At 53.6% G+C, this 14,978-nt stretch overlaps 3 protein-coding genes across 3 annotated transcripts; all 3 read left to right on the plus strand.

The window, feature by feature from the left end:
* Positions 1–1,011: 1,011 nt before the first annotated feature.
* LIP1-0 (Lipase 1) lies at positions 1,012–5,056 on the plus strand (the record flags this gene model as incomplete). The annotated part of the gene is made up of 9 exons (XM_037326467.1): positions 1,012–1,181; positions 1,239–1,520; positions 1,577–1,752; positions 1,836–2,191; positions 2,245–2,775; positions 3,749–3,785; positions 3,838–4,022; positions 4,085–4,426; positions 4,478–5,056. The coding sequence occupies 9 exons, from the start codon at positions 1,012–1,014 to the stop codon at positions 5,054–5,056; spliced, it is 2,658 nt and encodes an 885-aa protein (XP_037174896.1).
* Positions 5,057–5,773: 717 nt separating this feature from the next.
* terC-0 (FAD-dependent monooxygenase terC) lies at positions 5,774–7,298 on the plus strand (the record flags this gene model as incomplete). The annotated part of the gene is made up of 5 exons (XM_037326468.1): positions 5,774–5,794; positions 5,850–6,410; positions 6,484–6,800; positions 6,867–7,140; positions 7,215–7,298. 5 exons carry the CDS (start codon positions 5,774–5,776, stop codon positions 7,296–7,298), a joined length of 1,257 nt encoding a protein of 418 aa, XP_037174895.1.
* Positions 7,299–9,803: 2,505 nt separating this feature from the next.
* CGCA056_v011222 (SET domain-containing protein) lies at positions 9,804–12,049 on the plus strand (the record flags this gene model as incomplete). Its single annotated transcript, XM_037326469.1, has 2 exons — positions 9,804–9,995; positions 10,274–12,049. The coding sequence occupies 2 exons, from the start codon at positions 9,804–9,806 to the stop codon at positions 12,047–12,049; spliced, it is 1,968 nt and encodes a 655-aa protein (XP_037174898.1).
* Between the last annotated feature and the right edge of the window lie 2,929 nt (positions 12,050–14,978).

Consider the following 14,978-nt stretch of genomic DNA (forward strand, 5'->3'; position numbering starts at 1 on the left):
CCTTGAATAAAAGAACCATGGCTAACAAGTCTCGGGATAGGTATGGGTTTGGGGCATCACTGTGCGCATGGGAAAGGTTTTGGAACACCTGGCAACTGCATATGAAAACCATAATGAAGCACAAAGGCAGAAATGACAGAATCTTGATCCTTAGTCGACAAGTTTTCACAAGATGCAGCGTTGGAGACTCTTTTCAGCGACTAATTTGGTTGCAATTGGCGACGTAGACTGATGACCATGCTCAAATGTTTCATCTTACTCAAAGGCTCGATTCCTTGGTCTTAGAACCAAGTCTTCGCTCTTCAGTTGTATTCCCCTGTTCACTAACCAGTGGCAAAATCTTGTGCTCTTAGAAGACCTTGAAACCCCAGTTGGGAATACTAATCTGCAGCCTAGCTCCTATTAATAGCTAAACTCCCCTCTTAAAATCAACCCAGCTCGTTTTCTGAGGCTTTGATCGAAATGATCCTGCGTATATTATGAGTTTTTGATGATGAAAGGAGAGCAATCCGCTACTGGTAACTGCGGTTCGACTTGCCTAAGTAATTTGGGCAATGTGGGGTACATAGCGGGAACCGGATCAGGCCGCAGGAACACCACGGCCCGGGGCGGCTCCCGAGATTGGAAGTGGGGGTAAAGCGAAGCTGCACGCCCGGGTTTCCGATGTGGGGTAATGTGGGGTAACGTCCGGTTGCTTCTCCGGGAATTTCTTCGGCAATTCAACATGCGGGGTCGGAAGGCTGCCAGAGGTTCCGGAACACCCGCTGAAGCTCCTGGCTACGGTCTTTACAGGTGCTATCTAGGAGTGAGTTCCAAGCGCTTTCAACATTGTGCTTGCTGCTGAAACAAAGTGTTTGAGGGACCTATGCAAAGGTCTGAACAGCACCAATTCGGATAGAACCTCAAGCCCTTTCGTCAACTTGGGTGACTCTTGTGTCTGAATCGTTTAAGCCGCAACCAACTTTGCAGTCTGACTTTATCCTTAATCCGACCGCACACTTCGAAGATCAGATGGCTTCTACTACAATCTTCCAGCATCCTCTCATCGGAGATATCAAGGCAAGCTCCACGGAAGATGTGATCCAATTCTTAGGTATCAAGTATGCGAGCCTCAATCACTGGTTTGACAACGCAAAGCTTGTGGAGTACGACGGAAAACGCCTTAGTGCAATTCGTCATGGGTGGGTGAGCCAGCAGCCTGATGGGATGAGGCCACCGGAGCTAACTGAGAACACCAGGCCGCAAGTGATATCTGATCCCGAAGGCGTTCATAAAGAACACTTCATCATTCAGAATACCCTACCAGTCAGTGACCATCCAGGTATCTCTGGGACAGAATGTCTCAACTTGAACATTGCTGCACCCATAAATTCTTTCAAGGGCCAGTCGCTTCCGGTGATCGTTTTCATCCACGGCGGTGCTTTCATCACAGGGTCAAACTGGTGGCCCCAGTACGACTTGAAGCGGATCGTTCAGCTTTCCATCAAGCAAGGCCAACCTCTGATCGCAGTCAGTATCAAGTACGTATGATCTCATCACTGTCTTCTGACGCAGCATTGACGGTTCATCATCATAGCTACCGTCTGGGAGCTCCGGGATTCTTGACTTCAGACGAACTTCGAAAGGAGGGTTTTAAGAGCAATCAAGGTCATCATGACCAAAGAGCTGCTCTCCAATACGTCAAGAGGTACATCTCCGGTTTTGGCGGTGATCCTCACAAGATTACAGTGATTGGTGAGAGCGCCGGCGGAAGTGAGTTTACCCCCAATGGCATCGCCTTCTTGAAGCAGACAGGCTGCAGCGAAGAGCCAAGCATCTAACGTGTCTTTTACTAGTTTCAACTAGTCGTTTGCTTTACTCGAATGATGATGCGCCATCTCAGTTGGCTGTGCTAAGCGGTGCACCCCCTTCACTCCCTCCTATGGATATCTCAGCCGCCGAGGAAGCTTATCGTGGAGCACTCAAATCCCTCGGCGCCGAAGACCTTACTCCGAGCCAGCGAGTTGAAGCTCTGAGCAGACTTTCACCTGAAGAGCTCCTCGAGAAACTTGACAAGAGTCTTCAATTCTTGCCCGTGCTGGATGCAGATACGGTACCTTTCGTACCGACTTTCGAGGCAGTAGAAGCCAAAACGTCCATCCCCGACAACACCCCTTGCAAGGCCATCTTTGTTGGCTATCTTCCTGATGATGTACGTAGACCAAGTCATGAAGTGTGCAAAGCTATCTAACCAACGATGGACAGGCGAGCATCTTCGGCCTCGCCGGACTACTCCAGCGGAAGCCTAGTATTGGTGCTTCGTTCCAGAAGTCAATTGAGTCATCCTTCTCGGATCACCCCGACAAAGCTACTAGATTGCTGAAAGCCTACGGAATCAGCGAAGATACCAACGATGAAGATGCCTTCAAAGGTGTCATAAGGTTCGCATCAGACATTGGCTTCCAGGCACCGGCTCGTTCGTGGGCTGCCAGCTTTCCTGGCGACTCATACCTCTTTGAGCTGGCCGAGGCAAACCCTTGGGAAGGCACTTTTAAAGGCTATGCCACCCATGTGCTAGATGTTGCACTCCTGTTCCAGAACTATAGAGAGCATTTGGACGCGAAGCAGCAAGCCTCTGCAGAAGCTTTTGCTGCAGACATCATCACTTTTGCGCACGGCAAGGCGCCGTGGAAGAAGCATCGAGATGGAGGCGGCCTGGGCGTATATCGAAACGGCGTTAGAACTTACGAAGAAGGCCCTGGAGTTATCTCGGAACAGCATCAAGTGCTGATGGAGGTGAGCCAAACCGTCGGTTTGGATTTCGTGTTGGGCGCTTGGACGAACTTTTTTTTATTCTCTTAACTGGCAGAAGTGTATCTACTTGAATCGCTTTGAAAGACAATCTTGCATAGGCATTTCCACAGGGTGTTCAAATGATTCATTCGTTTGATGTTCTAGAACTCGTGGGTCGCCGTGTGTGATTTGTGGGGGAAGCTCCGTCGTAGGGCAGAATTGCCTGCCGGCGACGACCGGAGCAGGCGGAGTTGGGGGCTTTGCATGCGGGGTCGGGATCGGGAGCGGCAATTCAGACGCATAAAACCGGGTAGATTGCTCGGCTTGATTTCTTCTTCGATGCCGGTTTGCCATGTTGACACCCTTTTTTGAACATCGGATTTTCAAACACGAACAAAAGTCTGTTGCTTAAAACAATATTCCGCCCAATTACCAAATCATCTCTCTGCCGAGGCACAAGGCAGAATTGCTGAATTGCTGAATTGGCCATGACTCTGCTGCGACATAATCACTCTAGTCTCGGCGCAACCCTCGTCGGGATCGAACGCCCGTTGGTTGCGCACTTTCGGGGCATACCATATGGCCGTATTCCGTCGAGATTCGCGGCCCCCGAGCCCGTCGAGAGCCTGCCACAAGAGCTGGATTGCACGCATTTCGGGTTGGCACACCTTTCCCGCCGAACCGGCTCTTGACTCGGGACCCGCAATTTGACCAACATCTCATCAGACCACGATGTCCTCAAGTTCCCATCGATGTTGGACATCTCTTACGCATACCACCACACCATGTGCTTCCCGTTGAAGCCGAAGACGAGTTTAGTTGTCTCAACTTGGATGTCACGGTACCCAAAGCGCGACTCGGCACGACTGCCGGCGAGAGGTTACCTGTGCTAGTCTGGATTCACGGTAGACCACCCGATACGAGGGCATCATCATCGTAGGTTTGCTGACCGTATTTTCGTGAAGGTGGCTCGCAGGCCGTGACTTTCGGCAGCGCCGCCTCGGGTCTTTGTGGTAAGCGCTTACTTTGTCTTAGCTCATGCACCTCGACTCACGAGGCGTACAGACACGACGAAGATTGTTGAAGACTCTGTACGCATGGGACTACCCATCATCGCCGTCGCCATCCAGTACAGACTCAACATCTTTGCATTCGGAGATGATGACAGCTCAGTAAACCTTGCTTTGAAGGACCAAGCGCTGGCGTTGCAATGGGCCCAAAGGCATGTTGCTGCCTTTGGCGGCGATCCTGTAAGTGATGCCACCGTGTTGAATGTGATTCAATTAAGAGCCGCGCTGAAAGTTACGCACAGAAAGCCGTTACTCTTGCGGGGGAGAGTGCAGGAGCAGTTTACTGCCACGCACACATGGTGAGCAAGGCGCCGTTGAATCAATGCATTCTGGCATCCGGGTCTCTGCATCTTTCGCCCCCTCAACCGCAAGAGAGGGCCGCTGCATTTCGCTCTAATCTCAAGCATCACTTACGCGATTTGGGCAAGTTGGATTTGCGCACAGCTCCTGCTGAAGTTGTTGTAGAAGCATTGAAGAGATCCGAGATCCAGTCTTGGTTCCTTCAGACGGAATCGTCACTTGAAGGATGGCAGGAGAGCTTAGGCGAGGCAAGCCGACTGATGATCAGTGATGTTCAGAACGAGGTCAGTGGGCTCGAAACAAAACCCCCAATTAAGTACTGACCTGTGTATAAGTCTGTCCTCTGGCGCGATGGCATCTGGTCAATGGGGGTCAGTGACATTGTCAGCGCGTTTGACACCGCAGGAGAACATCGCGACAAGCTCAAGCAAGCGTACAACATTTACCCGAATAGGCCGTCCTCGTGCAAGCTTGGGGCGCTGGACTTCATCAATGATTACAAGTTCTTGCTCCCTGTCCAGGAGATGGTTCAGCTTTGTAAACGCGCCGAGACGCCCGTGTATCGGAGTCTCATTGATGAGGCCAACCCTTGGCAGCCATCGAATGGAGCGCATCACGCGATCGATCTGATCCTCCTGTTTGGCGGTTTCGACTCGTCGATATCTCCAGCCGCCAAGGCGACTGGCGAAGAGATGCGCAGATCGTGGATTCAGTTCATCCATTCGCAGGAGCCTTGGTCTCCGATCTCAACCGCTGCCTTTGGGCCCTTTGGCATGTTTCAGGAGCTCGATGACACCGAAGTAAGATCGCGAAGGCGCATAGATCAGGCGAAATACTTGCAAAGCGTTGGATCGCAGGCGCTGGACAAAGTGTTTTTGGCTCTAGCTGCAGGAAGAATCAGTCTTCTGAATTAAGGCAAGGCAGCCGCCAAGGAATCAAGGATTGCCCGAATTGGAATTCGCTCGGATCTTCTGTCTCAACTGCGCAAACGCCTATTGCCTTCATTGGCAATTGATGATGCACTCCCACCGGCTGCTTTGCAGCTTTGAACATTCTAGTGGCCTTTGCCGGCATCATAGTCACCCCACACGAGCTTTGTGTGCTGCGTTGAATCAGTCTTTACTTTCTAGACAGCCTTAAAGAATACTGGCCCAGAGTTCTAAGAATTTGCCACCGCAGTTGACACCCTGTCACCCCCACTACAAGCAAACCACCAACAACAGTTGAGCTTCAAGACGAATGTGGCGATAGATCTAATCTAATCAATTAGGCGTTGCGCTATGTGGGGGAAAGAACGGGAAGGTGACATCGCTGCTTGTGGGGGGTGTTGGTGGAGGTTAACTCCGACGCCCATTGCCCAATGTGGAGGGTGAGAGTGGTAGCCGATGAGGACGCGGGGGACGGGGATCATGTGAGTGTGGTTGAGACATTGGACGAGTAAGTGAATACCTCGTCCATTAGCACAATCTGTAACAAGTCTTCTGTCTAAAAACACATAATCGGCATGCCGAAGACTCGTAGCCGCATCAGCAAGAAGACAACAACATCGTATCCGCGACTCATCGACCTACATCCTGCATCTCGGCAGGCCGATAAATACACTAGTTTAGGGCGTGAAAGACACCTTAGTCATGTCTGTAGGGCCGAAAAATGTAAGAAAGCTAATCGGCTTTCAATATCTAAGCTTTGACTGACATGAAAGTATAGGTTATCATCGTCGGGGCAGGCCCTGCCGGACAGCTATTAGGGCTGATGTTGGGGAAAGATGGCATTCCTGTCACGATCATCGAACAGAGCTCAAAGCTTGACGACAAGCCTCGGGCCACGCACTATGCTCCCCCAGCAATGAAGGTTCTGAATCGCGCTGGGCTTGGTCATCGCGCGCGTGAGCTCGGTTTCCTGCCCGATAGGGTGGCATGGCGCAAGCCAGACGGGACATCAATCGCCAGTCTCAGCAACAAGATCCACGGGGACGATCCAGATCGGCTGCTCGCACTGCCCTTGTGTGATCTGGCGCAGCTCATATACGACGAATCGAAGGATCTGCCAACAGTCACTTACCTTTTTGATCATCGTGTGACGGGCATTGGCCAGGATGAGAAGAGGGCCTGGGTTGATGTAGAGAACTGCAAAACTGAGGAAACTCGGGAACTATTCGCCGAGTACATTGTCGGATGCGACGGAGCTAATAGCATCGTCCGGCGGCGTTTATTTGGGGACACGAATTTTCCAGGCAAAACATGGGACGAGCAGATTGTGGCGACAAATGTAAGTTTCCAGTGACACATTCTTCGCTGGCTCAAAGTATCGTCGGGACTAACCACCGCGCCGCATCTACTAGGTATACTACGACTTTGATCGGTTCGGATACACCGACTCAAACTTCATCTTGGATGCAGAGGACTGGTTCATGGCGGCGAAAATCACCAAAGACGGTTTGTGGCGCGTGACATACGGAGACGTCTCCGGGCTGTCGACGGAGGAAGTCATCGCCCGGCAACCCGAAAGGTTCAGGAAGATACTCCCAGGGCAGCCTGAGCCCAACCAGTACAAGCTCGTCAGCATTGGGCCGTACAAAGTCCATCAACGCTGCGCCGAGAAGATGCGTGTCGGCCGGTTCCTGCTTGCTGCAGACGCAGCGCATCTTTGTAACCCGTTGTACGTCTTACCTATCTAAGTAAGCCTTTCATCGCGCATTGATACTGACGGACCGGCGTCCGGTAGTGGGGGCCTCGGCCTTACCGGCGGCATCGTCGATATCGGAGGGCTCTATGAATGCCTCTCTGGAGTCCTTACTGGCAAGGCGGACGAAAGCATCCTGGACGTCTACGACGACGTACGCCGCCAAAAGTACAGAGAGATAATCGACCCCGTATCCAGCGATAACTTCCGACGAATGTTCGCAGTGCCTGGTGACAAGGTACTTGAGATCGATGAGTTCCTAAGGCTGTGCAAAGATGCCGAATCAGATCAGGAGAAAGCGAGGGAGATGACCAAGGTGAGTTTGGATGACAGGCCACCCAGCATTAGGGTTTGCTGAATTTTTCCGCCGACTTACTGATCTTGGGATAGGGCGCTCAAGCACTGGGCTATGACTTTACGCAGCACTACAACACGAAGACCAACGGCGTCAACGCCCACGTTAGTCCTCATTGAGAGAGAGTCATGCGCGGCAGCAGTGTGCTTCTTGCCCTGCGCAGGGCAAGTGTTGCCGACCCAAGCTAAACTTGGTAAAAAGATAGTCCAGATGGAGGAGAGCAGGGCAGCATGAGGCTCGAGGCTGAATTTCGCAAGCTGCTCCTCGGGTTGATGAGTGTTTGTCTCTGCATGAACTGCCACCATAACCATTGTCTTGGAAATGTGTAGCCTTGTCGCGATTCGTCCGTTGTACACCGTAGCCCTATCACTGAAATGCCGACAAGTTGACTTTCTCACACGTAACCGGCAAATGACGCCGCGGAAGAGCTGGGTTTACTAAGCTTCAATCAAGGAAAAGAGACTGGTTGAGCTGAGCTTTACCTGGAACGAACTTGGAAGCGGACAGAAAGTCAAAAAGGATTGGATGTTGAAACGGGGACCGCAAGCTGATCCGTTTAATGTGTAGCAGGGCGAGGAGCAAACTCGGGGTTTCTCTATGCAAATCAAGGAAGGACCAAGCAGCAGCTGTCAAACGGACCCGACAACGAGGTAGTCGAAGGTAGTAGGTTGCCCAACTTTGCCTGCCCGGCTCACGGATCTCACCAGCACACGCTCCCGTTGCCCTCCCACATCCCTGGAAGCTTCCCAGCGGCGGTAGGTTCCGGCAATGCAGGTACGCTAGCAACGGTCAGAGAACATTTAGGCCCTTGGGAATGCCATGACAAACTCCTTCTAGAGTTGGGGCAGCCTCCGCAAGAAGCAGGTCGTTTTTCGATAGTTGAACTTTAAAAAAAGCCTTCTTTGTCGCGGAGCGGTCCGACAAGGGATTCGGAGGGTTGAACCTGCAACGTCGAGGTCATGTCTGATGGGGAGCTTGCTCGCTTGCTCTGCTCGTCAGCCGCGGTTACTCACAGAGGTTCAAGGACTGAAGCGCGCGAGCGCGCTCTTCTCCTTGTGCCAAGGCTGAGCTCGGGGTCGAGGCCTGATCCCGTGGATGCCCAAAGGAGACACGTGAAACAATGCCTGCCCGGAACAGGGCATAGCAGCCTACGAAAAACGAAGTTGTACAAGGGAAAGGACGTCGGGGAGGACTGAACGGCAGCGGCTCAAGTGGTAATATTAAGGTTTGAGGCGTCCCCGAGGGCGTTTGACGGCAATTGCAGCCCCTCAATAGACTGCCCACCAGCGGCTTCTTCGGGCGGGTTTCCAGTCGAGTTCAAGGGGGCGGCCGGGAAGCCGGCCGAATCCTTCGAAGGAACAGAGAGAGAGAAGGCCCGCAAACAACAAGGTAAGGGGTGAGTAGAGAGAGAGTGAGAGTGAGAGAAACGGCGGATAAAAGAGCAGCCCTAACAAGAGATTTGTGGCTCAGACTGGCTGTTTCCATGGAACCTTACCGGGTCGGGGATGACGTCGGCTAGCCGACGCCACGGAAACTCTATTCATATGACGCCCTTTTTTTTTCGGCTGTAGTTCTCGGTTTCTTCTTGGCTAAGCCCGCTGAGCCCCTGTTTGTTACTCGGTCCCTAGCTTCAGTCATATGTGACCAGACATGGGCTCCATCGCGGTTGATAGGCAACTAGTCAGACTCGTCGAGCGGACCGCGAGAAATCTGCGGACGCCGACACGTTTTTTAGTACTGAAAAACACGTGAGAGACGTGGTCGTACAAGCCGTTTGCAAGTGTGGCGGTGATGGCGTTGCTAACAGTCCTACAACGGCAAGGTGCGTGATGCCGAGGCAGATCGTTCTGCCCAGTCCCACCCCTTCCGCGTCGGAAATTCTGCCCACGCAGCAAAATGGTTCTGTCTGCCCATCGGCGATCCCTGCTCTACCAGGTTAGGCTGGCGTTTGATGGGCTAGACTCTGGGCGACGGCTGCTTCGCTCGCTCGACTGATGCCACACGCACCGCCAGAGACGCACACCACCCACGCACTCCCTCTCACACAGGCTTCAGCCGTGGAATACACACATACACACACCTACCTGCCACACACAGGGACACACACACACGCTCCAGAGGAACAGAGAGAGACTAAGACAGGCTCGGCTTGCCTTGCTTTGGCACATTCGACCCCACCTCCCAAGAGTGACCTGAACGAACAAGAAGTGGACCCTGAATATCTCTCACTGCATTCTGTTCTCCTTCTCCGCCATTAAAACTGTGCTGGCTCCTCCCACACTTTGCGGTGACACTGGAAGTTGATGCCTGGTGCTGCTGCTGCCCGCCCGTAGCAGTCCAGTCATGATACCCAGTAATCAACTGTTTGACAACCAAAGGAACAAGCTTCGATCCGTTCCTTCTTGGGCACAGTCTCTTGTCCCTTTTCCCCAACCGTCTTTTTCTCGGGTCGTCTTCCGTGGTCGACCTGCCATGACACTGCGGTAAATCGTTGACTGTCGACTAGTTGCTATTACCCTATATCGGACCAGACCAGACTCTTTCCCGTCAAGTGTCTGGCTATTTTTTTTAACACCTGCAAACACCAAAAAATCAATCCTTACCGCCAAGGGAAACAACAGATCATGGCATCCCCTGAACAACAGATGGACTCGCTGCGAGAGAATCTTAGCCGCGTAATTCTAGACCAACTTGCGGAAACGCTGCGGGATTATCCGTCCGGCAGCCTATCGAACCCGGTCCTCCGATTTGAAGCCTTCATTCAGGATGGCGAGACGGAGACACAGGGGCGATCACCCCGCTCTCCAGTCGTCTCGGTAAGTTGCAACTCCTCGGATCTCGCGGGCTGCAGAGCTGCTTTACTGCGGGTGCTGCGCGCGCGCGAAAACACGTTCCCTGCAGTTGATTAAAAGACTCTGTTACACATTAAAACCTTGGAAAGATGGAGGCCAATTTTTCCGATTCGATGAAGATGATGAGGTCGAATTGCCAGCGTTGTTTTCCTCCCGGGGTTGTGGGTTGTTATCGTATCAGCCATAGTCAGAGTTGGTTGATTACGAGGGGTTTTGACAGCTAACCCGCCACAAACATATAGAAAATGGTCGATTTATCCGGCATTATATCACAGAGCGCGACACAGAGTCCGAATACGAGTAATCTCGGAAGAGAATCAAACGATGTAGCCACACCGCCCATTCTCGCCGGGCATGGCCATCCGGTGATGGAGGATCCCGGCGCATCGAGCAGCAACCAGGCGTTGGTACATTTACCGGCGCGACGTCCGCCAACCCAACTCGCGCCACCCATCGACGACGGAGGAGCGGGACCGTCATCTTCTCGGAGGAAAGGAACAGGATCTCTACGGCCTATTAGAGGAGTTGGTCGTGTTATCGAGGAGGAGCCTGACACCCAGCGTCAGATGCAGGTCGCCAACAGTTTTCCAAAGCGCGCAAAGATCCAAGCGGACGTAGTCTTTATCCCCCAGCAGTCTTCCATCGACAAATTTGTGGTAAGCATCTGGGAACAGATCCATGGCGGCATCAGCCTGGACCCGCAGAGTCTACTCGAGCAGTGGCAGTTGACGGCGACGGCGGCAACGGCAACCATCAACAATGCTGGTAAGATTCACGTTCCCGAACAGCTCGAGCTGGGTCTCTTGCAGCCGCCTACCGTGATTGACGGCACGATGGCCGAGGTGGACATGGAGGGAACCTTCAACCGCAGCAACATCTTTTGCCGAAAAGTCACGCAGGCCAGCCGCGCGTGCCGCTCGATCGAGGTCATTGTCCAAGCGCGATGGATCGAGCACTTTGACTCGTACGTTGATCTCCTCGCCATCACAAACCCGGGCATGTCTCCGACGAAGCGCCGGAAGGCGGCTCTGATCGAGGCGTGCAACGACTTTGGATGGTCAGAGAAGGAACTGCGCAACAAGATGGCCATCTGGCGCGGTTACAAGGAAATCAAGGACGCCGGCGGCTGGGCTGCGCTTGTTTTCGCCGGAATGGGTCTTTACCGCTTTTGCAAATACCGCGTTGGCTTCAACCCGGACAGCATGCAGCGGCTCCGTTGCCTCCGGCCCCGAATCGAAGTTGCGGCGGACACTCTACACCCAACCTGGCGCCAACTGCTCATGATCGTCGGCGAGACGGCACAAAGACGGTTCTGCGGCCACCCACACGACTGGGTTGTTCGACAGGATGGCTCGGATCCGGTGCCCTTACGTTCGACATATCTCGAGTACGACCCGTATTTCAGCTTCGAGCAGCTCGAGCACTCGGTGATGGACATGAGCGCGTGGGGAACAGACGACCCGCGGTGGGTGCCCCCGATCAACGCGGTGGCTTGCGTCCAAGGCATGCACACGTGTCACTCGTGCGGCCAGGAGCAGTCAGAGGACCCCAAGATCAACTCGTGCTACTGCTTCCCGACTCTGTTCGGATCCGGGCGTCGGAGCCCCTGCCCGGTGCAAGTGTTCCGGACGCCAGACGGGCGCAACAACGGACTGACGGCGCTCTGCCCCTTTGAGCGCGGCGCAGCGATTGGCGAGTTTATCGGCCTCATCACAAAGGACCTGAGGGATATGGACGTCATGGACAGCTCGACGGGCGTCCGGGCCTACCAGATCTGGCAGGGCCGGCAGGGAAATTTTACGAGATTCGTCAACCACAGCTGCAAGTCCAACGCGCAGTTTCAACAGTTTGTCTGGATGAGCACGCAACGCATCATCTTGGTCAGCAAGGGCATCGAGGCGGGACAGGAGGTCACGGTGGACTATTCTGGGAGCTACTGGCGCGGTTTGGACAAAGAGTGTCTATGTGGGGAGGCATGTTGCCGCTACAGGAATAACCGCGAGTTGCTGGCGAGATGAGGTCACACTACGTTTTATCATAAGACATGACATGGAAGCAGGAGCAGCGAAGGGAGCGTAAAGAAGAGAAGAGTCAGGATCGGAGTCAGAAGAAGCGCAGTCGGCGGAACAGCGTTAGCCACGCGGCAAGGGAATAAGGGATGACGAAAATTAAGAAAAGAAATTCCATTTTCAACTACCGACGTTTTGCGACTTTGGGACTAGTCCAGGACTCCAGCCCATTGAACGAACATTTCATTTTCGCATTTCATGATGACTGAATCAATCTGCCAAACCCGTATCCCGTCCTGCGGAGTCCCGTGTCTCGGGCGCGGAGACAAAGAGCTCAAAGAAGACTAGATAACAAGCCACAAAGGGACAGCTCCTGGGGAACAGACAGCAGAGGCACCACCGCTTCAGGCAGTCCATGGCAAGAGTTTCCTCTTTCTGGAGCTGCCTGCAGAGAGCCAAAATCCGTCCGATGTCGCCGCCTTGCCCGACCCGACACCTTTTTCCCCTTGGATATGCACAGAGCATCCGCGAAGTGTCTTTCCTTTGAACGAAGTTGCGAGCGAGGGTAAGCCCAGGAGCAGCCTGTCGGTAGATGAAAAAGTTTGCTGGCATCTATCGCCAGTCCGTGTCAGCTGTATTGCGGTGTTCGTGTCATTTAGTGGGTTCCAGGTTCGTGCCAACGCCTACGCTAGAGCGGTTAAAACGCCCCTTGAATTGCTCCAACGACCTTAGCTCGGTCCGCCCATCCCCGGCCCCCGTCTCTCTGATCTCCTCTGATCTTCTCCTGGTGCTGTCATACTCAACCCATTTACACTTTGCTAGAACACAGCCTAGAGGGGGGGTAGACCGTGGCTGGCGGGCTGACCCGTTTCTTCCTTGCTGCTCCTCCTCTTCTGTGCCCCGTCCTCGTGGGAACATTGGGTTCCAGTTGCCTTCAGACACGCAAAATAGCACCAGCACCAGTACGCAATAGGGCGTGTGTCCGTTGTTGCTTATGTGGTCACTGTGGTGCGCGCCGCTGTGTGCTGCCCAGTGTCATATTAGCCGGTGTCTCGGGTTCAGGGTCTGAAAGCCCTGTCTTGGGTCCCCCCAGGCGATTGTTTCTTGAACGATCGCCGTGAAGTGGGAGATGACATGTCGCCATCTGGCGCATCCCGCCCCAGCCACATTTTCGTTGATAAGCTTCAGCGGCGCACAACGAGAGACTCGCTGTCCCCCGGGACGATGATGATGATGGAAGCTTCACTTCTTCAGGACATAGACTCCGCGGCAGGTGTGTCCAATGTGTGTGTGTGTGTGTGTGTGCTGTCTTGGACTCTGTACACGGTGTTTTCCCCGAACATTTCCCCCCTTGGAATCCCTCGCTCCCGAAAACCTTAGCGGGTGTATGCGATAGCGAAATGGGTGTGGGACACACATAGGTTCGAAGCCGGCCGTTCTTCCGGGTGCGCGCTGTTTTTAGCCTCCTTTAGCCTCTTTGCGGGACTGTCTAGTAATCCGGCACGGTCTCCTCGTCAGGTCTGGCACCATATGGGGGCCGTCCACGACTCACGAACCGTTGGTGCAAAGAGCGAGAAAAATCAGATCTAGGAAGAGTTTTTTTGTCATCACAACTGACAAATCGTCTCGATTGAAGCAGAATTTCTGTTTCTGGTGTTGTTTCTGATTATAATCTCCGCAACGGTGGCCTCATCTCGGCGGCCCCAGGGGCGCGCCAGTCAGTCAGGGGGTCCGATGCTGATGGCCCCCAAGAATAACGACATAGGCACAGTAACACAACCGAGGGATCTTTCGACTGCCCCCCGCGCGCATTGTCGGATAGAGTCAAAGTGCGTCGTGATCGAGCTAAGCAGCAACCGGTATCGCCATCTCGTGTGCCTCGGGTGACGGACGGACGGCTCCTCGTGTTGTTCTCCCCTTACGCGATGCCTAGCTTCACCTTAGTCGGAACCGGTTGCCCACGCCAGGACTTAGACCATCATCCATCCCGAAGTTTGACAGTTTCCCAAACGGGTTGTGGGAGAAGGAAACCGCTACAGTCTCTCAACATGCAGAGCAGAAGAGTTCCCGCTCACGGGCGTGGACTGGCAGTGTCAGACGCAGATTGTTCTGTTGCTGGTTCCTCCCCCGACCGACGAAAGGTCTAGTGACTTGCTTCGTCGTCTCAGGCTACTGCAGAGACTGGGGCTGGGCAGTAGCTTTTTGTCACCAAAATTCCAACACCATCTTTGGGCAGCTCGAACCGTACCGAACTCCCACCGAACTCTGGCTGACCCAGCTGTGTTTGGGTCTTGGCGTCCCATGGTCCCCTCTGTTAACTTTGGGGCGGCCTTCTTGCTTCTTGACATGCTTCCACCTTTCCAGAAAGACGGGCTGATGGGCAAGACTCTGCCAGCTTCGCACCGCTATGACTTGGTATGGGCTTCAGTCCGTTCATGAGGGCTCTGTCGCCTAGCGCGTTTGAACTCCGAGTTGATTCCAGATTGTTTGCGATGACGAGGACGAAAAGGAGTTGCCGAAAAGCATAGCCGCGTCTCACCACACCCACAGTCCATACACACAGTCAGTCAGACACACCTACCTGCCTGCAAATAAGTCTATGTGTGGGCTGCGGACTCTCGTGTAGCGATAGTGGTGCTGAGGATCCCGCCTACGAATCTCGGCGGAGACGCCCGTCGGGCACTAACACTCCTCAGAAAAGGTTCTTCAAGCTGTCTGAGCCCCCCTGCTCATCACTATCGAACGCACCCCGATCCCTCAATGTTGCCCTTTCTACTCTGTTGGCCCAAACCGCCGATTATCGTGGTTGTGATTCGTCCTTCATTCGTCATTGAATAGCTTACGGTTCTTATCATGCCGTCTTTTGCCCATCAAACAAACGACGTTTCTTTTGCATTGCGAGGCTTTCGGATGACAACTCGGTGGACGCTTGGGCTTC

This window comes from Colletotrichum aenigma (genome assembly GCF_013390185.1).
Source record: "Colletotrichum aenigma strain Cg56 chromosome Unknown KSG_Cg56_contig07, whole genome shotgun sequence".
NCBI classification, from domain to species: Eukaryota; Fungi; Ascomycota; class Sordariomycetes; order Glomerellales; family Glomerellaceae; genus Colletotrichum; species Colletotrichum aenigma.